Source organism: Xenopus laevis, chromosome 8L (assembly GCF_017654675.1).
Source record: "Xenopus laevis strain J_2021 chromosome 8L, Xenopus_laevis_v10.1, whole genome shotgun sequence".
NCBI lineage: Eukaryota > Metazoa > Chordata > Amphibia > Anura > Pipidae > Xenopus > Xenopus laevis.
The window spans coordinates 15,183,646-15,208,224 of NC_054385.1; the positions used below are offsets into that span (position 1 = coordinate 15,183,646).

At 41.9% G+C, this 24,579-nt stretch overlaps 1 protein-coding gene across 5 annotated transcripts in view; it reads left to right on the top strand.

Annotated features, from left to right (window-relative positions):
• The first annotated feature begins 3,667 nt into the window (after positions 1–3,667).
• col27a1.L (collagen, type XXVII, alpha 1 L homeolog) overlaps positions 3,668–24,579 on the top strand; it is a 314,667-nt gene continuing 293,755 nt past the window's right edge. For 4 of the 5 annotated variants that reach the window (XM_041573257.1, XM_041573260.1, XM_041573259.1 and 1 more), the window contains exon 1: positions 13,907–14,207. In XM_041573257.1, coding sequence (XP_041429191.1) covers positions 14,158–14,207 — 50 coding nt within the window. In that variant the 5' untranslated portion in view covers positions 13,907–14,157. Of the gene's footprint in view, positions 4,208–13,906; positions 14,208–24,579 lie in introns of those variants that run through there. The other variant, XM_041573258.1, reaches the window with a different exon arrangement.

Below are 24,579 nucleotides of genomic sequence, written 5' to 3' on the forward strand. Positions count from 1 at the left end.
AATAAATAGCCCTTATATCTCTTAGAGCTTCTGCCCTTGTTAGGACTGCTTAGTTTCTATCTGAGCATTGAAAAGAGCTGGATGTCAGATGCGCTGCTTAGTAGAGAGAAAAGAACAAGCCCAGTATACATTTGGTGGTGTAGTGCAGTATAGTTTCAATTAATATTGGTAAAAATGGTCGACCTCTAGACATTATGGGGGCCTGAAAAATAATTTGCTGTGAGGCCCAGTAATATCTAGTTACATCACTGCCTGAGACCCTAGTCCATTCCTCCTATTGGCTTAAAACCGCACCAACCAGGGTACTAATGTCGGAAATGGCCAGACCAGGTTTGACTTTGATGTAGTTGGCCAGCTTGAATATATTGCTCTATATGGACAAACAATCCCTGTTTTGTTTCAAGGGGAGGTGCTTTTTGTAGTAGCTTAGGGTAGGACCAAATGGTTTTCGTCGTGATCCGACGCGATGCGCCGGCGACAAATCGCATGCGTCGGAAATAAGGTAAGTGAATGCATTGTCTGATGGAGTCGCAGCGTTGATCTGACACGACAGGACTGTTGGTTTATGTCTTATTTCCGTTGCATGCGATTTGTTGCCGGCGTTTTGTCGCATCGCGCTGAAAATATCCGTGTAGTCCTACCCTTAATGCTGAAAATTTCTCAATGAATAATTGATTGACGTGAAGTCGTCTTTGTAGGAATTTTGTGGTCACAGCTTCATTGCACCCCCACCTTCAAGTTTTAGAGGTGAGCACAACTTTCCCTTTTTTACTACTGTAGGAGAGACATGCCGCCATCTTCACCTTTTTTTAATCTTCTCTACTGTGCATGTGTACCTGGTCCAGGGCCAAAGTGAAGACAGAATAAATGGAAGTAGATTGTGCTCCTACAGGTGCACCAACCCGGGTCTCAGGTATGTGATTATAATCACTGAGGTGCGCCTAATATTTGCCATTTCCCAGTGATTATAAGTTTCCTTCTCCTTTGATACATGTCTATCTAACAAACCTTGATGAATTGGATGCTTCATGGAGCACATGACTACTGCTATATAACCCCATTTTCTAAGGTTACCTACTTATTGAATATACAGTAAAGTAAGTGTTGGTACAGTTTAGACATTTAGATCAGAGAACAATTCCATTAATGTGGCAAGAGGTTATGTCTGTCAACACAATTAATTAAAAAATTAAATGAAAAAGAAAATTCTGCCTCTGAGAAAGATTTTCAAGTATTCCTTTCTAAAGTGGTGAACATTCCTCAAAAGCCCTTTTCCCACTTCCTTCCAAACCCGACCTGAGGGTAGAACCGGATTTTTTTCTGCAATAAAACAAGACAGTTCAGATTTCCTGGGAGACACAGATTATTGGCCAAGAGCTATGTAGCAACGGAGCAGTATCTAGCACTTGAGGGACAAGACTACATCATACGAAGGATGTTGGTTCCATGGGTTCCACATATAGAATAAGAGTTGTCTGCATGTCTCCCCATTACTTATTAATTCTGAAGGGTTATACCGTGCTGAGCTAACCTGTTCCTAGAGGAAATAAGGAAGAAGCACATTTCCTTCTTGCTTCATCCCAATTGTTTTCTGAAAGGTCAGAGATGAGGACCACCCATCTGGAGTATGCTGTCGCAAAAGGATTGTGGGATGCCTACAAGTAAATCTTTAAGTCTCAAGATTCATTTATTGGGTTGCGGGGTATCAAGCGCATCTTCTTAAGTTCACACATATAATAGCAGGAGAATTTGAACTCTAAATGCACGTTTATACTATGGGGGAGTATCTTCAGTTTACATTTTATTCCAGACTGGCATGGGTCAGGAGCAATAACTCATAGATTAGATTTGCTATACAGGTATGGGACCTGCTATCCGGAATGCTTGGGACCTGGGGTTTTTTGGATAATGGATATTTCCATAATTTGGATCTTCTTACCTTAAGGGTCAGGGCACACAGGCAGATTCGGGGAGATTAGTCGCCCGGCGACAAATCTCCTCTTCTTCTGGCCGGCTAATCTCCCTGAAATGTCTCCCGCCGACTAGAATGTAAATTGCCGGCGGGATGGCAATCAATGCGCTTCGTTTTCTGAAGTAGCCTGAAGTTGCCTCATGAGGAAACTTCGGCAACTTCGGAAATCAAATCACTCTGAGTGCCACCCTGCCGGCGATATACATTTTAGCCGGCGGAAAGGCAGGGGAGGCAGTTCGGGGTGAGTTAAGTCACCTCGAAGAAGAGGAGATTTGTCGCCGGTCGACTAATCTCCCCGAATCTGACTGTGTGCCCTGACCCTAAGTCTACTAGAAAATTTGTATGAAACAAATTTTCGTCCGATATTTGTTGCATATATGGTGGAAAAAGAGCCGACCGATATCGGCAGAAGACTTGGATATCGGTCGGCTCGTCGATCGGGCTGGACGGAAAATTTTGATCGGGTGCCTTTGAAGGGACCCAAACATCAGCCATTGTTAGTGCTGAATTGTCAGACACAGGTAGAATTCTCGTATATCTACCTGTATATCTGACGATTCAGCTCTACACGTGTGTATTGAAACGAACGATCTTTCTTTACCTTTAGTAACTAAGGAGTAAGGGGCCCCACAGTGGCCATGCTGGCTGATTTGGCTGCTGTATAGGGAGCCCCCTGACAGGCTGCCAATTCGCAAGGTATCTATTGGAAAGGTTTGAAAATGAGTGGCCCAAGTATGATCCAGTTGTTGGCCCCAGTGCCTGAATTGACCCAGTACTTCAGTAGCAAAATGAGGCAAAGATTCAAATGAGTGGTCATTTATGTGCATGGTCTTTGTCAGGGGTCCCGGGCCGCGGGCTGTGCCAAACTGAGTTGCCTCTGGTCCCAGCTACAGTCTATAAAGCTGCAGAAACAATGAAAAATGACCTGCAATCCCAGCTCCCTGACACACCATTGCCAAGGCAACAGCTGTGTGTAGCCCAGGAAGCTTTCTGCTGATCGCTATAAGGAAGGTGAAGACTATAAGGACCAAAAATCCCATTTGGACAGTTTTCTTGGTAAGCCTGAAATGCACCCATCTGCATCTACACCCCCCGTCCTCATAAAAATTGTCTTGCTTGAAACTGGTCCGTGGTGCAAAAAAAGGTTGGTCTGTGTAATACTCCATACTTGCACTTATTGCACTGAAAAGTAACCCCCGTCACTTTTATTTGTCTGCCTAAAATCAAGTCGTTTGATTTTTTTATTGATTGACAAGCCTTTCCCTAGCTAAAGTAATAAAAAAAATCTTGTAGTATGAATCCTTTGTAGCTGAACGGGGCAGAGATTTTCTGCTGGCTTGATATCTCCCTCACATCTGCAGAGATGTATACAAAGAGAGTCTTGTGATCAGCAATATATGCAGCTCTGGTACCCACGGTCAGTGCTCAGCTCTAAATAAGGTCCCCGGCTTTGAACCTAATTGTGAATTCAGAATTGGATACTCTTATTATTCTACCTGCGACTGTCTCAGTTTCCTTTCCTCTTGCACCCCCTTGAAATCTCTGCCCTTCCTCTGTCTTCTCTGCGGCCCCCATCCTGGAGAACCTGTTTGCTTTCCGTACTTTTGTTATGATAAGCTTCCCCCTTTGTATTTCCCCTGCTGCTGCAGCTCCTTAATGTTGGCTGGCTCTGTGCATAGACACTGGTACGCCTTGTATTCCTCAGTGCCACAAGGACCCTCCCTTCGAAGGCAGGATTTTTGCTTATTAGTTAAATGTTTGCTCTGAAACCGGATACCTGGTTTAAGAAAAAAAAAAAGACCCCTTCTTTGACTGACTGCATCTATTTAAAAAGACAAGGCTAGGTTTATAAGTCCTAGGTTCTTCATGTGCCCATATGAGTCTTCAAAGCAAGACTTTTTTTCCCAAAATTTATCCCCCCCTTCTTGACTTGCTGTGTCAAAGGAGCATGAAGTGGGCACAGTGCACATAGTTAAAGACCACTGCGAGTGTAGACCTGCCTGTACTTGACACTTTTCATCCAGATTTCGTTGAACCTGCCACTCCAATGACCCAAGAGACACACGGGGCTCTCCGACTCTCTAATCAGGAGTCCGTTTGAGATTTGGGGAAAAGAAAAAAAAAATTACAAAACAAAAAAAAAACAAACAAACAAGATCTTAGCTGCCTGGACAAATGAACACAAATGCATTTAGGGGCTGGAAGGAGAGACTCCACTTCTCACCTCACCACCAAGTAAGTGTTCATTTGCATATATATATATATATCTCTGAAAAAAGAATGATTTTTAGATATATTATATATATATATATTTATATATTATACTTTGATAAAGGCTGGTGTCACAGCTGAAACTGAAGTCATTTTATAATAAAAGCAGCTATATTCTATATAAGACCTGTAAATGTGATCTTTAAAACACCTGTATATATATATATAAATATTTGGATTGAGATTTTTTAAAAAATCAATCTCTTTTCAGTTATTGTGATTTAGACAGAATGCATCAGTAGGCTTTTGGCTGCGAGAGATTCAGTCTGTAGCTGTGCATAAAATAAGGCTGTTAAGTAAATTCTCGTGGCTGCCATTCAAACATTTGTACGGGGAGACTTAAATCAGGGAAAATGAATGTAGCCCTGGTGGACGGTCTGAGCGTAAGATTGCATAGATCTGACTCTGCAATGAAAGAACCCAAACACTTCATTGAAGTCATGAAAAGTAATGAAATATTTAATATAAATTTCAGATATATATATTTGACACTATTGAGCTTTCGGCTGTACTTCTGCTATAGGATGCTGGGAATTGTAGTTTCACTATAACAGGAGGAGTAAACAGAACTATAGATAACTGGTGTGCAATTGTATCTCATTTGTGTGTAAGCAGTCTATTGAGGCAGTCTCAACAGGTGGAATTGAGAGTCAGCTCTGAGGATTTAACCGATCAGCATAGAGCCGAACTGTATCTGTGATTTACAACTGGAAACCATTGATGTGTGTGTTTATTAAAACAAACTGAGCTCCTTAAAACTTGCGATGTTTTTGCCGACAGGCAAGAGAGGATATGGCCAATTCCTCTATATTGTGCATCATACAGTGTAGAGCAGGAATACTTAATCTTTTCCATTCAAGCTTTTGCTGAACTACAACTTAAAGCATCCACTTGGCATATATATATAGAGAGAGCTAGGGTGTGCAACAGAGGTGCGGAGACACTTTACCAGTGAGTTGTTGTGTATAGTGAATCTGTGCAATTTGTCGGTCTTTAACCATTGCAGTGAATCTGGCGCACTGATAAGAATTCCCCTCCCACCTGCAAATCTCCAAGGTTTATTAGGAAAAAGCCAAAAAGCAGGGCTTGCAGCAAAAGTGTTTATGGGAATAAACACTTATGCAGCAAGCTCTGCTTTTTGGCTTTTTCCTAGTAAACCTTGGAGATTTGCATTTGATATTTACAGTGGCGGAGGTGTGCACTAGGATTAAAAGCCTGGATTGTGCCGCACTTAGTCACCTTCACAGTTTGGTTTATGCGTTAGTAATTGTACTGGAGATGCTCCATATTGGATGCAAGGGCCAGTTTCTGTGTTGCTGGGAATCCCGTATTGTGACGTCTATCCCGTATTGTGACGTCTATCCCGTACACGCAAGCGCGCATATTTTCCTGTTTCGTCCCAGAAAGTCCCACATAAAATTAACTAAAATCCACCTTTCCTGGTATTTATCCAGTAGTGCTTGCAATCCGCCTGAATGGGAGATAACTGTATATATCCAGTAGCCTGAGACTGAATGTTCTGGATACAGTCAGTTGGGAGAGCGCTGTCAGTTATCCCAGGTTTTTTTCCATGCCGCTCTCTGGAATGTTACAAAGAGCCTCTCTGTTTGGCCCCATGTTGCACCGAAGCCTTAATTACTCACCGATTACTCGAAAAATGGAAATATTCATAGGTTGGGACAAAGATACAGCATTGTCACTATAAATAAACCTGCTGCGGGGCCGTTTCTGTTACCGGTATTATAGCCTTTTTCTGGCTGCATAGACGCATATTCAGAACGGTCTGGAGTGGGAGCCAGTCACTGACAGCCAAATGCTTTAAATACAAATATCCTCTGAGCTCTGCCGTGTAACTCTCACAATCTGAAGGCAGAATGGCATCTGAGGTGGGTAATTGTAGCGTCCATCAGCGTGGAGCTAATAGGACAGGGGCAAATGTGTCACTTATGATTAAGGCTGTTGATTGAAGTGCTGCTTGCGTTCAGTTTAAAGTCATAGCGCTATACAAAATATACAGCATGAGCCATTAGAAAAGAAAAAGGAAACGAATGATCCCAAAAATGTGTCCTTTTAAATCCAGCATTGTTGTGCTAGCCAAAACATACAGCAGCCACGTGAGACTACAGAGATCATCCTCTAGTTTGGTTTATTGGAGCTCAAGATGTAACAGATTTAGCCTGTGTCAATGCAGGCCCTACCTCCTTTTGTGCCAATGGCATAATCCAGTCGATGGCCAACCCACTTCCTGTGATGTCATTGTACTTGCTCAAAGGACGCCATTCAATGCTCACATACGTACATTAGGCCGTGGTCGCCAAGCGTGGGCTGAGTTTGCCAAGTGAAATTGCTGGCCAACCAGAAGACAATTGGGTTTTATCATTTGTGGTTTATGAGTTGTTTAGCCTTTATTCAGCAGCTCTCCAGTTTGCAATTTCAGCTGTCTGGTTGCTAAGGTCCATATTATAATACATGCATTAATTTGAATAAGAGACTGGGATATGAGTAGGACAGGCCCCGAATAGAAAGATGAGTAATAAATAAAATAGCAGTAACAATAATTACAGAGCATTTGTTTATTAGATGGGGTCAGTGACCTGAAAAGAGTCAGCAGGAAAAGGCAAATGATTTTAAAAAACCTAGGGATGCACCAAATCCACGATTTTGGATTCGACCTTCCCAAAAGATTCAGCTGAATAACGAACTGAATCCGAATCCGCAGGTGGGAAGGGGAAAACATTTTTAACTTCCTTGTTTTGTGATAAAAAGTCATGCGATTTCCCTCCCTGTCCCTAAAATTCGGATTTGCTTCGGCCAGGCAAAAGGATTCAGCCGAATCCTGCTGAAAAAGGCCGAATCCAGAACCGAATCCTAGATTCAGTGCATCCCTAAAAAACGTATAGCCTCTATGGGAAAGAAATGTGACTTTATATCGATACAGAATGGGAATACACTAATGGGCAGATTTATCAAAGGTCGAATTTCTAATTTTTAATTACTCTAATAAATTCAAATACACTGACAACTCGAATGGGAGGTTATGTAAGAAATAATTTGAACATCTAATATTCGATCGAATAGTCCCGACCCGAATCGAGTGTTCCCACTGAAAATAACTTGAATGTCAGGAAGGCAATTAACATATTTAAATTGTTGAACAGTCCTCTGCCATTGACTTGTAAATGAACTCGTCAGGTTTTAGGTAGGAATGTACTGAATCCACTGTTTGGGATTCGGCCGAATCCTTGAGATTCGGCCAACTATCGAACTGAATCAGAACCCTAATTTGAATATGCAAATTAGGGGTGGGATAGGAAAAAGTGTAAAAAATTCTTTTGTGTAATGAAAAGTCATGTGATTTCCCTACCCACCCCTAATTTACATATGTAAATTAGGATTAGTTCAGCCAGGAACAAGGATTTGGCCAAATCCTGCTGAAAAAGGCAGAATTCCGGCCCGAATCCTGGATTCGGTGCATCCCTAGTTTTAGGTGGCGAATATTCAAATTAGAACTGTTTCCATGGTCGAGGAGTGATAAATCTCACATTCAAATTTACATGCGAATTGGGGGTTTAAAATTTGAACGTAAATTTTGACACCAAAAAAACGTTCAAAACTTCGAATTCGAAATATATTATTCAACCTTTAATAAATTTGCCCCTAAGAATCACATTTTCACTACTGGAGAACACACGTGCTACTGTTGGCTAATTTCATAGCCTGGGGCCCAACATAAATTCTTTGGACAAATCATGAAGGAATGTAACCTCTCCTGCAAACTAGGGCCACTTTGCAACTCCCAATTGTGTGTTTAGAGGATCGTGCGCATCTGAATCAGATTGAGGAGACATGGGCCTGGCTAGGGGAAAAGTGCTTTATAATTTGCATTTCCAGAAACCTTACTCCACTAGATGTTTTCCTTTTATTTTGCTGCTGCATGCACAGGATTCTTGGCTGAGGTTTAAAGAGGGCTCTGTTTGGTTATGCCTGATATGTGTATTGTGATGGACTGTACTCCTCCCTTTGCCTCTTTCCTATATTTGGATCAGATATTGGCACAAGTTATACCTGTGATACCAGAGCACAAAGCCAGATTTCTTGTGTCTATGCATAGGGATCTGCTCATTAAGGGCTCTTAAAGAAGAGCGTTTTTACCTCGCTCCGGTTTCATGCGTTCAGTCATAGGGGAGCGCAGGAGTAGACACACCGAGTTCTTTTCAGTGTGGCTGTACTCATACAGACACATTTAAGCAATGAACGCAGGTTGGGATGCAGCATGTTGTATTTTACCTGCGTTCAACGCTTACATGCGTCTGTGTGAGTACAGCCACATTGAAAAGAACTCGGTGTGCCTACTCCTTCGTACGATAGGATCTGTGTGTCTATGGCCATCTTTAGCTTCTGATTCATACTTCTTACCCCGTTTAGGGCTCATACAGACAAGCGTTTTTACCTGCGCTCCGGTTTCATGCGTTCAGCCGCAGGGGAGCGCAGGTAAAAACGCTTGTCTGTATGAGCCCTAAACGGGGTAAGAAGTATGAATCAGAAGCTAAAGGTGGCCATAGACACACAGATCCTATCGTACGAAGCGAGGATTCGTACGATTTTCGGATCGTGTGTGGCGTGTGCCGACATCTTTCGTCCGGCGGAGATCGGTCGTTTGGTTGATCGGTCAGGTTTGATTTTGACCCGACCGATCCCGTCGGAGCCTACGGCACATTGTAATCAGATCGTTTGGCCATACGACTGAACAATCAGATTACACCCGATATAGCCATGCTTGTTAATGGCGTATCGGGAAAGATCTGCTCATTTGGCAATGTTGCCAAACGAGCAGATCTTTGCATCTATGGCCACCTTAAAACCATGAACCCTCCGCCTGATCTAATCTTTCCACCTGGTTTGCTTTAATTCCCACTAACAATCAGGCTTCTGGGATCTTTAGTGCAGGCAGATGGTCCGGCTATAGCTCAGCAACAAAGGTAGAGAGAAACCAGTAATCTGCAGCTTTTGGTGTTATTCAAAGAACAACAAGGAGTAGGGTGGCCAGACCACTTTTTGGGGACACTTGATAAAGGGCCTAGCCTGAAACATGTTGTGTGCATTCACTCCTCAATGAAGTAAATTGCAGTCAAAGTCTATGGCCTTGGATTTGTCCTACACAATGAATTCATTTACAGACTGACCTGTTTGGGATATCAGCGCATATATCCCATGGGACAAGCCGCAAAGAGCAATTGGTGAACTACACCTACTCTCTAAAACTTTGGGTCACTTTTAGACATGACTGGCACTCTGGCCTGTGATCGATGTGCTGCTGAATTTACCGATGGCAAATTACAAAGGAATTTTGAGTGTATGTATTATGGTGACTGCAATGTGACTATGGGAGGAACTCCATGTGCGATTTCATCGCGATCCAACGAGCTGAGCAAAAACGCAACGGAAATAAAGTAAGAGATGAAAATGTCGGATGAAGTCGCAGCATTCATCCGACTAGACACGTCTGCATCAGACGAACGCTGCGACACCATCTGACGTTCCTGTAGCTTACCTTATTTCCGCAGCATCCGACTTGACGCCTGCGTTTTTGCGCAGTGCGTCAGATCGGGCCGAATCGTTCTACCCTATAACTACTCGGCAACACAACCTGTGGCCACATACACCACTGTAAATATATACCGCGCCCCTTCACCAGGTGTTTGTTGCAGTGCTAAAAGGGAAACAAATCATACAGAACATGCCAAGACACAAAAAAAAAACAAGAATTAGGGGTAATTGTAGAACAATCCCAGATTTTAACATTTTTCTTGTACCCTTAAAGGATCAGTAACAAAAAGTTAAAAAAAAATGTGTTAGTATAGAATGAAAAAACCCACAAAGACATATTAAACTTTTAAATCTTAAGTCTTTATTAAACTTTTAAATCTTAAGTCTTTATTAAGAAATAGCTTGTTTTTTTAAAAAAAAAAAATGATGCTACTGGTCCTTTAAAGAGGTTGTTCATCTTAAAATGAACTGTTAATATTGTGTAGAAAGTGATATTCTGGGACAATTTGCAAATGGGTTTGATTTTTTATTATTGGTGGGTTTTGAGTTATTTAGCTTTTTATTCAGCAGCTCTCCGGTTTGCAGTTTCGGCAATCTGGTTGCTAGGGTTCAAAATTACCCCAGCAACCATGCACTGGTTTGAACAAGAGACTGGGAATATGAATAGGAGCGGGTCTGTATAGAAAGACGAGTAATAAAAAGTAGCAATAACAACAGATTTGTTTGTAGCCTTACAGAGCATTTGTTTTTAGATGGGGTCAGTGATCCCCATTTGAAAGCTGGAAAGACTCAAGAAAAGGGCACATAATTAAAAAAAACTATAAAAAATGAAGACCAATCGAAAAGTTGCTTAGAACTGGCCATTCTATAACACACCAAAAGTTATTCACCCCTTTTTAGAACATTATCAGTGCAGCTTTTTTTAATAATTTTAAAAAATATTTAAAAAAAAAAAAGAAATAAAGACAATTTTGAAAGATTGATTAGAATAAGCCATTCTATAACCTACTAAAAGTTAACATGAAGGAGAACCACCACTTGGCACTACAGCCAATTCTTCTCCCTGTACCTGTGTATGTTTCCTCCAGGTACTCCAGTTCCCCTGCACTCTCCTAAATACATACAGTTCCCCTGCACTCTCCTAAATACATACAGTTCCCCTGCACTCTCCTAAATACATACAGTTCCCCTGCACTCTCCTAAATACATACAGTTCCCCTGCACTCTCCTAAATACATACAGTTCCCCTGCACTCTCCTAAATACATACAGTTCCCCTGCACTCTCCTAAATACATACAGTTCCCCTGCACTCTCCTAAATACATACAGTTCCCCTGCCACTCTCCAAAATACATACAGTTCCCCTGCACTCTCCCAAAAATACATACAGTTCCCCCTGCCACTCTCCTAAATACATACAGTTCCCCTGCACTCTCCAAAATACATACAGTTCCCCTGCACTCTTCTAAATATATACAGTTCCCCTGCACTCTCCTAAATACATACAGTTCCCCTGCACTCTCCTAAATACATACAGTTCCCCTGCACTCTCCTAAATACATACAGTTCCCCTGCACTCTCCTAAATACATACAGGTTCCCTGCACTCTCCAAAATACATACAGTTCCCCTGCACTCTCCAAAATACATACAGTTCCCCTGCACTCTCCTAAATACATACAGTTCCCCTGCACTCTCCAAAATACATACAGTTCCCCTGCACTCTCCTAAATTACAGGTACAGTTCCCTGCACTCTCCAAAATACATACAGTTCCCCTGCACTCTCCAAAATACATGCAGTTCCCCTGCACTCTCCTAAATACATACAGTGTCCCCTGCACTCTCCAAAATACATACAGTTCCCCTGCACTCTCCTAAATACATACAGTTCCCCTGCACTCTCCAAAATACATACAGTTCCCCTGCACTCTCCTAAATACATACAGTTCCCCTGCACTCTCCAAAATACATACAGTTCCCCTGCACTCTCCAAAATACATACAGTTCCCCTGCACTCTCCAAAATACATACAGTTCCCCTGCACTCTCCTAAATACATACAGTTCCCCTGCACTCTCCTAAATACATACAGTTCCCCTGCACTCTCCAAAATACATACAGTTCCCCTGCACTCTCCTAAATACATACAGTTCCCCTGCACTCTCCTAAATACATACAGGCAATTTGATTGGATCCTGATAAAACTGACCCTAGTGTGTGACTGCAATAGGGACCTTAGATTGCAAGCTCCACTGGGACTATTTAAACAAAGGCTTTTAACTGTAACAAGGGCCAACATATCTCAAAATGGGAAGGAAAAGAAAGGATTCAATGTAGCAGAAGTCCCCTCTCCTCCAGCCAAGACTTCATTTCCCACAATACCTTGCATGCTTCTTTAGGGGGTTGTTTACATTTCAGTTAACGTTTAGTATGATGTAAAGATTGATTTTTTGAGACCATTTGCAATTGGTTTTCATTTTTTATTATTTGTGGTTTTTGAGTTATTCAGCTTTTTATTCAGCAGCTCTCCAGTTTGCAATTTCAGCAATACAGTTGCTATGGTCCAAATGACCCTAGCAACCATGCACTGATACGAATAAGAGACTGGAATATGAATAAACGAGGCCTGAATAGAAAGATAAATGATAAAAATTAGCAATGACAATACATTTGTAGCCTTACAGAGCATTTGTTTTGTTTTTTTGTTTTTAAATGGGCCCATTTGAAAGCTGGAAAGAGTCAGAAGAAGGCAAATAATTCAGACACTGTAAATAATGAAGACCAACTGAAAAGTTGCTTAGAATTGGCCTTTCTATATCATACTAAAAGTTAACTGAAAGGTGAACCACCAATTTAATCAACATTGTTTCATTAGTCGGAACCACCGGTGCAGGGATAAGGACAGACAGATGCCGCTTTCCATTAAATTTAACTATAAATGCATGGAACGTTTTTAATATAGTGAATAAAGTACCCCCTTTTGTAAATTATAAGGATATTAAAAGTTACCGAGGATTTTCATGACCATACAGGTCATTGAACTCCGAGGTAACTTCTAATATCCTCATATTTTCCAACAAGGGGTACTTTTTTATTATAATACACACGTTTTAGTGAGTCATGTTACAGATATGACATCACTACTCACCATTTATAAGGATATAATTTACAAGATATGTATGTCTTTTGTGTATTATATAGTGAATAAAGTACCCCCTCTTGTAAACTATAAGGATATTATAAGTTACAGAGGAGTTTCATGACCATATAAAAACACGAGGCTGAAGGTCGAGTGTTTTTATACAGGTCATGGAACCCCGAGGTAACTTCTAATATCCTCATATTTTGCAACTGGGGGTACTTTATTTATTATAATACACAAATTTCAGTGAGTCATGTGACAGAAATGACATCACTACTCACCGTTTATAACTGATGACATCAGAACTCACCGTTTATAAGGATATAATTAACAAGATATTCATGGCTTTTGTGTATTATATAAGTATATATATTGTGAATAAAGTACCACCTCTTGTAAATTATAAGGATATTATAAGTTACCGATGAGTTTCATGTCCATATAAACACACGAGGCTGACGGTCAAATGCTTTTATACAGGTCATGGAATCCAAAGTAACAAATATCCTCATATTTTGCAACTGGGGGTACTTTATTTATTATAATACACACGTTTCAGTGAGTCATGTGACAGAAATGACATCACTACTCACTGATGACATCAGAACTCACCGTTTATAAGGATATAATTTACAAGATATACATAGCTTTTGTGTATTAAAAACAGATATTTGGGAAGTTGCTTAGGATTTTTCATTTTCTGCCATAGATAAGGCCAATATTGGTTTTTGGGGGAATCAGGCTACATCTTACACTCATTTATATAATTCTTTTGGCTTGTTGGAGGGATTATTGATTTCTAATGAGGGTAATGTGCTGGTGATGATTCAGTAGTTCTGCTGTGAAATCTCACTGGTGACTCTGCCCCTGGTTTTGCTGCTAAATGTGAGGCAATTACACGTGCAGTGCCCATGTTTGACCACAAGAGGGCAGGGCAGCGCGGGACAGACTGAGCTTTAAACCGAGTTCATTCCCCGCAGCTTTCCTTTCCCTGTGTCTCGGGTGCAGCAGGGGCAGCACAAAGTGTGGGGGTGCCGAACACTCGGCGGTGCAGTTAGGCTGCCATGGCTCCCTGCTCTCCCCGGCTCTTTGCCCCTCGCTCCTCTCTGGGTGAATGTAACGTGCCAGGGGGGTGAGTGACACACACGCTGTCATCAGACTTGGGACAAGAGTATCATTCCCATGGATCTAAACCCCCCGACCCCCGAGACAATGAAGTAGTCGTGATGGAGCCGGTATCAGTCCCCGGCTTCCCACTGAGAGCAGCCGCCAGGGGGTGAGTACTAGAGGCAGCTCTACATTTCTGTCGGCTCTTTATATGGTTATTTCAGGCATGTGGCTACTGTTGGGGCATGTGGGCTACTGAGACATGAGATGGGTGGCCTTTTGTGGCTTCCCAAATAAGAATAAGAAGAGCTGATGCCACGGATGGGCTGCTTCACCTTTGGGTTAACGTTATAGAATGCCTAATTGTAAGCAACTTTTCAATTGGTCTTCATTATTTTTTTATATATATATATATAGTTTATGAACTATTTCCCTTATTCTTCTGACTCGCACCAGCTTTCAAATGGGGGGTCACTGACCCCTTCTAAAAAATATAAATGCTGTCAGGGTAAGGTCACACGGGGAGATTTAGTCCCCTGCTTATATTGAAAAATCGCCAGCCGCTGGGAAGGCAGGGGGAAAGCAGTTCGGGGATGATTGTCGCCCGGAAGAAAAGGCGATTGTCGGCAGTAGTGATGGGCGAATTTGTCCTGTTTCGCCGTAAAATTGTCGAATTTCCCAAAAAATTAGCGAAACGCCATTGGCGTCTCATTTTGGACGCTGGTGAATTTTCACAAATTTATTTGCCGGCAACGAAACGTGGGAATTCGCCCATCACTAGTCACCAGGCGACTAAATCTCCCTGAATCTCCCGGTGTGACCTTACCCTAAGGCTACAAATGTATTGTTATTGCTACTTTTTATGACTCCTCTTTCTATTCAGGTCCTCTCCTATTCATATTCCAGTCTCTTATTCAAAGCAATGCATGGTTGCTAGGGGAATTTGGACCATAGCAACCAGATTGCTGATATTGTTGATATTGCTGAAGAAAAAGCTAAATAACTCAAAGCCCACAAATAATAAAAAATTAAAACCAATCTCAAACAAGACATTTTCCATACCAAGCCTAGAATATCTACCTTGTGTCCGGTCTTCATTGTTGAACTACAACTCCCAGCACTGTTTGCCAGCCTATGTTCCCATGGGATACTGTTGTAGTTTAAAGATGTCAGTGTAAAATTTGTCATGAGGTGTGATATCTAGTACAGGTATGGGACCTGTTATCCAGAATGCTCGGGACCTGGGGTTTTCAGGATAAGGGATCTTTACATAATTTTTATCTTTACTCCTGGTCTATCATGTAAACATGAAATAAAACCAACAGGCTGGTTTTGCTTCCAATAAGGATTAATTATATCTTAGTTGGGATCAAGTACAGGGCACAGGTATGGAACCTGTTATCCAAAATGCACGGGACCTGGGGTTTTTAGGATAACAGATCTTTTTGTAATTTTTATCTTTATATCTTTAACATTAAATAAACCCAATAGGCTGGTTTTGCTTCCAATAAGGATTAATTATTAGGGATGCACCGAATCGACTATTTGGGATTCGCTCGAATCCTTATTCAAAGATTCGCCCGAATTCTGATCAGAATCGGCATATGCAAATTAGGACAGGAAAGGAAAAAGTGGAAAAATTCTTCTTTTGTGACAAAAAGTCATGTGATTTCCTTACCCGCCCCTAATTTACATATGTAAATTAGGATTTGGTTCGGCCAGGCACAAGGATTCGGCCAAATCCTAATCCTGCTGAAAAAGGCTGAATCCTGGATTCTGTGCATCCCTATTAATAAATCTTAGTTGGGATCAAGTACAAGCTACTGTTTTATTATTACAGAGAAAAAGGAAATTATTTTTAAAAATTTGGAATATTTGGTTAAAATGGAGTCCATGGGAGACGACCTTTCTGTAATATAACGGATCCCATACCTGTACTTGAGTATTTGGGGTAGGTGCCCATGAGTGAATGGCACTTGGGAGGGATATGATGAGACTAATCAGATGAATGTGACAGTCATAAGTGATGGGTATGAGCATTGTGCTTAGCTCAGCTATTGGGAGAGTTACCGGCTATGGAAACATTCCCAGGCAGTTCCCTATGTTTCTGGGTTCCATGCCAGCTCCCAGCACAATCATCCAGCCCAGACAGGGCATGTTCAGCACCTCACGCTCGTCTCTGCGAATAACCCTCGGTGTTGGCTTCAAGCTCCTTAAGCTCTGTAACACATATCCGTGTGGAAAATCAGTGTATGCTTGTGGTTTGGCAGATAGCGGTGTAATTCACAACTTGCTAACACAGGACAAACACTGGCAGCTCCTCATGGGGCAGTGCTACAACTCCCAGCATCTTTCTGTTAGTAAACGTGGTAGAGGCACGCCGGGAGTGATTCTGCAACACTTGGAATAATCAGACAATGGTATCCTAATAAGGGTTACAGTTTCTTCTTATAATTTATTTGGCACTGACCTATTCCGCAGAGCTTTACAGATGTTATACATCAGTCCCTGTCCCAGTGGAGCTTACAATCTAAGGTCCCTATCGCACACACACTATCAGAAGCCAATTAAAGGTTGGTTCACCTTTAGGGCTGGGACACACTGGGCAATTTGGGGAGATTTAGTCGCCGCGACTTTTCTCCCGGAATGCCTCCCCTCGCTCTGCGCCTGGATAAAATGAAAAGTCGCCGGCGCTAATCACACGCGGCGATTCCTCTTCCGAAGTTGCCTCACGAGGAAACTTCGGGCGACTTCCGAAAACAAATCGCCGCGTGTGATTAGTGCAGCCGATTTTCATTTTAGCCAGGAGCAGAGCGAGAGGAGGCATTCAGGGAAGATTGTTCACGGAAAGACGCGGTGATTAGTCGCAAGGCGACTAAATCTCCCCAAATCGCCCAGTGTGTCCCAGCCCTTAGGTTAACTTATAGGGTCAGGGCACACAGGCAGATTCAGGGAGATTAGTCACCCAGCGACAAATCTCCTCTTCTTTGGGGGCGACTAATCTCCCCAAACTGCTTTCCTGTCGGCTAAAATGTAAATCGCTGGCGGGATTGCACTTGGAGCGATTCGTTTTCCGAAGTTGCCTGACGAAGAAACTTCGGAAAATGAATCGCTCCGAGTATCATTTACATTTTAGCTGGCAGGGAGGCGGTTAGGGGAGATTAGTCGCCCCGAAGAAGAGGAGATTTGTCACCAGGCAACTAATCTCCCCGAATGCCTGTGTGCCCGGAACCATTAGTATGTTATAGAAAGCCTAATTCGAAGCAACTTTTCAATTGATCTGCTTAATTTATTTTTTTATAGTTTTTGAACTATTTGCCTTCTTCTTCTGACTCTCACCAGCTTTCAAATGGGGGTCACTGACCCCTTCTAAAAAAAACAAAACAAATGCTCTGTAAGGCTACAAATGTATTGTTTTTGCTATTTTTTATTACTCATCTTTCTATTCGGGCCTCTCCTATTCATATTCCAGTCTCTTATTCAAATCAATGCATGGTTGCTAGGGTTATTTGGACCCTAGCAACCAGATTGCAATCTGGAGAGCTGCTGAAGAAAAAGCTAAATAACTCAAAACCCACAGATAATAAAAAATGGAAACCAATTGCAGATTCTCTCAGGGTATCACTCTCATACTAAAAGTAAACTCAAAAGTGAACAACCCTTTTAACCCGCTTGTATAGTTGTGGAGGGTTGGAGGAAACTGTCATAAGGGGCCACATTTTCCATAGCCTTTAGCACATTCTCTACCGCCAGATAAATTAGAGATCAGGACCAGTTAAACCTCAGAGGTCCCTTAGGCAGTGATCCAAGAGGCTAATAGTAACCCAACTACCTCTCTGGTGAGTAAGGTTTGCTCATTCAACATTATATTGTCCCCCTCGGTTACAGGTTCAATACTACAGGGTAGTTGGAATGTAGAAGGGCTCAGGTAGACTCTGTAGTAGGAGAAAAGCATCACATCAGAGACATTAGGGGCTCTTGCCAGCACATCGTTCGAGACTCTTAACTGCATTACTCCATTAGCAGAGGAATTCAAATTTGCAAATAAAATGACAGTCGCACAACTGTGTTGTAGAAATGTAAAGGAATAATCAGTTATTCATTCAAGTGTCATAGAACATTCCTTCCCATGTATGCATACTTATCATGTAGCACCAGATTCATCAGGACAACGCTAATTTACTAAAATGCGAAGTTGCGTCCAGGGCGCCGAACGGCATTCAGCCACCGAACGCAAAGCGAAGTTGCGCTAGTGTTGCCTAATTTTCATACGGCTGGAAGTTAAAGTAGAATGGACGTATATGTTGCAGCAAATACATTACACTACACAAGCCCAGGGAACCTTAATAAAATAAAATAAAGTTATTATATTGCCCTACACATGAGCCCAGTGTATAGTTTATGTGCCATATGTTAGGAAATGTAGGGGGGAAGCCGGGTACCCCAGAAAAAATTTACTCTCTTTTGCAGTCTATCACCCTGAAAAATCAAAAGTCGCCATCGTTTTTTGGGACTGAATTTTCAACTATTTTTTGAGGAAGTCCTATCTACCCCATTGCACTTCGCCTGGTCTGAGGTGGCGAATTCAAGTCTGGCGCAAGAGGTAACGTTCAGTAAAATCCGCATCTTAGTGAATTTGAGTAGTTACGTCCATTCGCCAGAGCGCAACTTCGCCAGGCGTAAGGGAGCGAATTACCCCTAGAGTCTATCTCCTTTGCTAGCGAAGTTACACCTGCGCCCGTTAGTAAATCGGCGAAGTAATGAAATTACGTCACGCTGGTGAATTTTCGCTAACGTTAGTCACCTCGCCCTTTAGTAAATCTGCCCCTTAATGTAGAAGTAAACTGGAAGAGGGGTCTCAAAGCAATAGATCATTAAGTTAACTTCCCAATCAAAGCATGGCAGGTAATAGCCTTATACCTTGCTAGCCCCTGGCAACCTAATCTCTTTGTGTGACTCACCTTTGGCTCCTTCCTGACGTATTCCCTACACAGCCAGGGGCATGAGGAAAAAGGATTTAACTCTTTAAAGGTACCGCACACTCTTACCAGAATGATTGTTGGTTAGTAGCATCATAATCACCAAGTTTTTCACCCTTCTGCGCAAGTTTCTTCTAAAATATTTTTGAAGGTGCTGTTACATAATACTCAAACCCTTTGTAAAATCAACCAGTGCAGATCAATTGGTAGGCAGGACTGTTTAAAGCGCTGGTTGACCTTTACGTTAATACAATGGCTAATTTTAAGCAAATTTTCAATTGGTCTTCATTATTTTTTTTTTAACGTTTTTGAATTATTTGCCTTCTCTCTCCAGCTTTCAAATGGGGATCACTGGCCCCATCTAAAAATAAATGCTCTCAAAGACAACACATTTATTGTTATTGCAACTTTTTAATACTCCTCTTTCTATTCAGACCATCTTCTATTCATATTCCAGTGTCTCATTCAAATCAATGCATGGTCGCTAGGGGAATTTGCACCCTAGCAACCAGATAGGTGAAATTGCAAACTGGAGAGCTGCTGAATAAAAAGCTAAATAACTCGAAAACCACAGATAATAAAAAAAAAAAATGAAAACCATTTACAAATTGTCTCAGAATATCACTCTCTACATCATATTAGGGGGCAGATTTATCAAGGGGTCGAATTTCGAAGTAAAAAATACTTCGAAAATTCGACCATTGAATTTAAATACTTAGAGTTCCAATATTGAATTCAAAGTTTTCTTTACCGAATTTTACTGGTTTGCGGTCTAAGTAGATTGTTCGAATCGAACGATTTCAGCAATCGATCGAGCGATTTTAGCAATCGGTCGAGCGATTTTACTTCGACTACGAAAAACGTCGAAAAATGCATTAGAAGTTCCCCATAGGCTATCATAGCACTTTGGCAGGATTAATTTGGCAAACTATTGAAGTTGAAGTTTTTTTAAAGAGACAGTATTTTGATTATCGAATATTCAAACGATTTTGCTTCGAATCGAAGTAAATTCGAAGTCGTAGTATCCTATTCGATGGTCGAAGTATCCAAAAAATTACTTCGAATTTTTTTACTTAGAAAATTCCCTCGAATTCACTTCGACCCTTGATAAATCTGCCCCTTAAAGTTAATTTAAAGGTGAACAACCCCTACATCTTAGGGACCAGGTACTCCAAAACTCAATTTGCACCAAGTAATATTATGATAAACACAAGCAAATGGCTACTGGTTTCAAGAGGTGTTTGTCCAGTCTTGATTATTTGTCAATGGGTAATTCATGAGCAGACAGCCAGCATGACATTTTACCTGTTTGTTTATACAGGCCTCCCATTCAAGAAGTGAAACAATTGTGTTCTAATGACTTATTATTTATGTTTTCTGTACAGCAGCACTCAAACACCTACCTGTTGCACACACATTATTTGCCTGTGAGTCAGCCAATAGCAGTGGGCCAGGGGGTTATTGTGTTTCCTAGTCCCCACCGACTACCTACCTGCAGACGTCCTCCCACAGGTGAATAGGGAACAATCCTTCCTATTTGTGTCTGTAAAGGTGGCCATAGACTTTACAATTACGATCTTTCTTGGAAAAGATGTTTCCAAGAAAGAGCGTTCATTTCAATACACACGTGTAGAGCTGAATAGTCAGATATACAGGTAGAAACAATAGAATTCTACTTGTTTCAGACGATTCAGCACTAACAATGGCAAATGTTTGGGTGCCTTCAAAGGCATTCGATCAAAATATTCCGCCCAGCCCGATATCCAAGTCTTCTGCCGATATCGGTCGGCTCTTTTCCCCCCATACACGCACCGATTATTGTATTTGTTTCGTACAATATTATCTGTGCGTCTTTGCCCACCTAAAGTTACCCAGCCAATTAGATTGTAAGCTGTACAGGAGAGGTGACTCTTATCACGCCACACACTATAATAGATTTATGTTGTAGTATATTGTATTGTTCCCCATCTGTTCTGCGTATACAAGTAGCACTATATACATACAAATATACTCGAATATATACATCCCTTTCTCCCTATAGAAGGCTATTTAAACTAGGGATGCACCAAATCCAGGATTCTGTTCGGGATTCGGCCTTTTTCAGCAGGATTCGGCTGAACCCTTCTGCCCGGCCGGCGCTGAATCCGAAGGGGCGGGGAGGGAAATTGCGTGACTTCTTATCCCCTTCCCACCCCTAATTTGCATATGGAAATGAGGATTCGGTTCAGTATTCGGTTCAGTATTCGGACGAATATTTTGCAAAGGATTCGGGGGGGATTCGGTGCATCCCTAATTTAAACACACCTGTAGTTATTTTATTTCTTAGAGCAGCTATTTATTCCGATCGTTCATTCACTGGCCATTGGCATGGATAACAATATCACACGAGTCCAGCTGGAGTAGAGGAATATATATATATATATATATATATATATATATATATATATATATATATATATATATATATATACAACTTCTACATTCCCCATACAAATCAATTATATTGAACTTCTTTACGTGCCTGTCTGGAGTAGAATAGGGCTTACATTGGGTGCAGTGCAAACACTCTTTGGGTAAGGCCACACGAGGAGATTCGGGGAGATTAGTCGCCTGGCGACTAATCGCCTCGTCTTTTGCGCGACTATCTCCCTGAGGCAACTTTGGGCGACTATTGAAAACGCATCGCCGCGTGTGCATTAGCACAGGCGACTTTGCGTTGCAGCCTATGGGGAAAAACGCTGAGGCAGTTCGGGGAGATAGTCGCGCAAAAGACGAGGCGATTAGTCGCCAGGCGACAAAATCTCCCCGAATCTCCTCGTGTGGACTAGCCCTTTGAGGGCTGTCACAGTCACAGACTCCTGATAAATAAGCAACACAAAGATCCCTTTCTTTCTCCCGATACAAAGGTGGAAGTAATCTTATTTGTACACATGTATTTGTATGTGTCCTGTATGTATAAATACCTGTATGGGATTTTCTACGATTATTTCCCTGTCTAAAACAGAACAGTGTATTGTGTGCCCTGAACATTCAATCTTTGTATATTCGTTTTTATTTCTATATTATTATATTGCTTTAAATGAGTACCGGAATGAAGCTGCGCTGTAGATTCTTGTAGAACGGCACATTTTGTTTATGCTCACAGGGGCCCTGTTTTATCAAGGTCTATAGAGAATGGCCCAGCAAAACGGCAGCTCCTCTTGGTGTAAAAATATACATTATACAAAGACTGTCCAACCTTTGAACTCAATAATCTGACTTTATTGTGGACTATATAGCGTATGGTTCATGGGAAACCAATAAATGCTAAACACTATGCATGGTATCTCTGTCTGGTAAGTTAGTGTGCGTTTCCCTCTCTGCTATTTCCTCTTGGGATATCATCAGTCTGTTTGTGTTGGATGTAATGAGTAGGGGTCGGACTGCATCTAAAGCCAAGTAATGCCATTCCTGACCTTGAGTTCATTCCTAATACAGTTCTATAGCGTAAGCACTGACTTTATGCCACAAACAGTGTACTTGTTAAAGGGTTTGTTCCCCTTTAAATGAACTTTTAGTAGGATGTAGAGAGCGATATTCCGAGACAATTTGCAATTGGGTTTCATTTTTTATTACTTGCGGCTTTTGAGTTATTTTGCTTTTTATTCAGCAGTTCTCCAGTTTGCAGTGTCATCAGTCTGGTTGCTAGGAACCACATTACCCTAGCAACCATGCATTGATTTGAATAAGAAACCGAAATGTGAATAGGAGAGCGACTGAATACAAAAAAAATGGGTAATAAAAAAGGTGCATTAACAATACATTTGTAGCCTTACAGAGCATTTGTTTTTAGATGGGGTCAGTGACCCCCATTTGAAAGCAGGAAAGATTTAAAATAAGAAGGCAAATAATTCAAAACTATAAATAATGAAGACTAATTGAAAAAGTAGCTTAGAATTGGCCATAGTATAAAATACTAAAAGTTAACTCAAAGGTGAACCACTCCTTTAATGCTGGACTTACATTTATCTATTCTATTGGAATGTTTTTCCTGCCCCCCCCCCCAAAAAAATCAATGGACTAACCACAGAATCTTTTGCTCCACTGTTGTCAGGGAGCCCATCGGCTCCAGTGGGAGTAGTCAGGACCAGCGTCAGACTGGGACACCAGTAGGGTTACCACCTTTTCTGAAAAAAAACACAGGCCTTCCTATAATTTTATGGTTTTTCCCTATAAATAATTGGCATCAAGCAACATTTTTACTGGCCAGGCCAGTAAAATACCGGTCAGGCAACCCTAGACACCAGGGGCCCACCCAAAAACCTTAAACCAAGTCAGTACTATTTTTCTTCCTTTCCTCACTCATCTATTCTCCTTTTATTTACATACTATAATCTATTATTCCATCTATTTAGCCTCTTTTTCTCATAGCAATAGGGAATGGCCGTGAAATAGACCAAATGTTTAGCAGCAGGAGGGCCCACTGACACCTGGGCCCACCGGGACTTTTCCTGGTATCCCTGTGGGCCAGTCCGACACTGGTCAGGACTAAGGAGGAAGCTTTAGGGGTTAAGGTCCAAGTTCGTGGTAGAATTAGGATCAGGCGAAATCGTAATCAAAGTCCAGGCAAAAGGCAGGCAGAATAATATCAAAGTCGAGGTTCAGGCAGGGTCAAAGTCCAGGAATCCATGTAACAGGAATTATAAAGCACCCAGGAATGTTAAAAAAACAAAACCTATAATTGGGCATTGAACCCGTGACCTTGGCTTCTTTTTAACTTGAATTTTCACGCCGGTTGGGTGTCGTCATTGCGCCAGCGACGAGGGCTTTCTTGGATGCGGTGCAGACGGAGGCGGGAGCGACATCGGGTGCTCCTGACAACTGCCTTTTTAAATATTTCTCTTTTGGAGTTTTTGTCATTTTTGGAGTGTGTGTCATTATTATTACCCTCAGTAGCATGCCAGTCTCCTAGGTGTGGCATGGGGCATAACTAGGCATGGCTAACAAACTCCCAGAGGTGGAGTTGGCTACTAATCAAACTGACTGTGGCATGTGGGAATATGATGTGGACTAGCAGATTGCAAGACCCCACAAGGCCATGCCCGGATTTGTGGGAAGGCCACAAAGACCCTGGCCTTGTGTGGAAAAAATGTAGGGGCGGCATGCCCCCCACTTGCCCCATTGATAGGGTCCTCTACCAACTACTACGTCTGCTTTCAAACCTCCTGTCCCTGGTGCAGCCCCAGTTATTTCTATAGAGTCATGTGCTGCTTGTGGGGAGAAGCGAGTGTCCGTAGCAGTTCTCGTACACTACTATGTTTATGCATGGGGTGGTGGGGGTGGGAATGGGACCACAGGCCAGCAGTGTCAGACTGGGACACCAGACGCCCACCTAAAAACCTTAGACCAGGGGCCCACCAATGCCTCTATGGCACACACCATATTGGGGACCAACGGCTATTTGGAGATAAGTGTGGCCACTCAAAAAGTACATTTTGAGATGAACTTGGCCTTGAAGGCTTTATGGCGAAAGCAATTGATATCCTAAGGGAAACATCAGTGGTTGGCAGTGCTCCTTTCTTG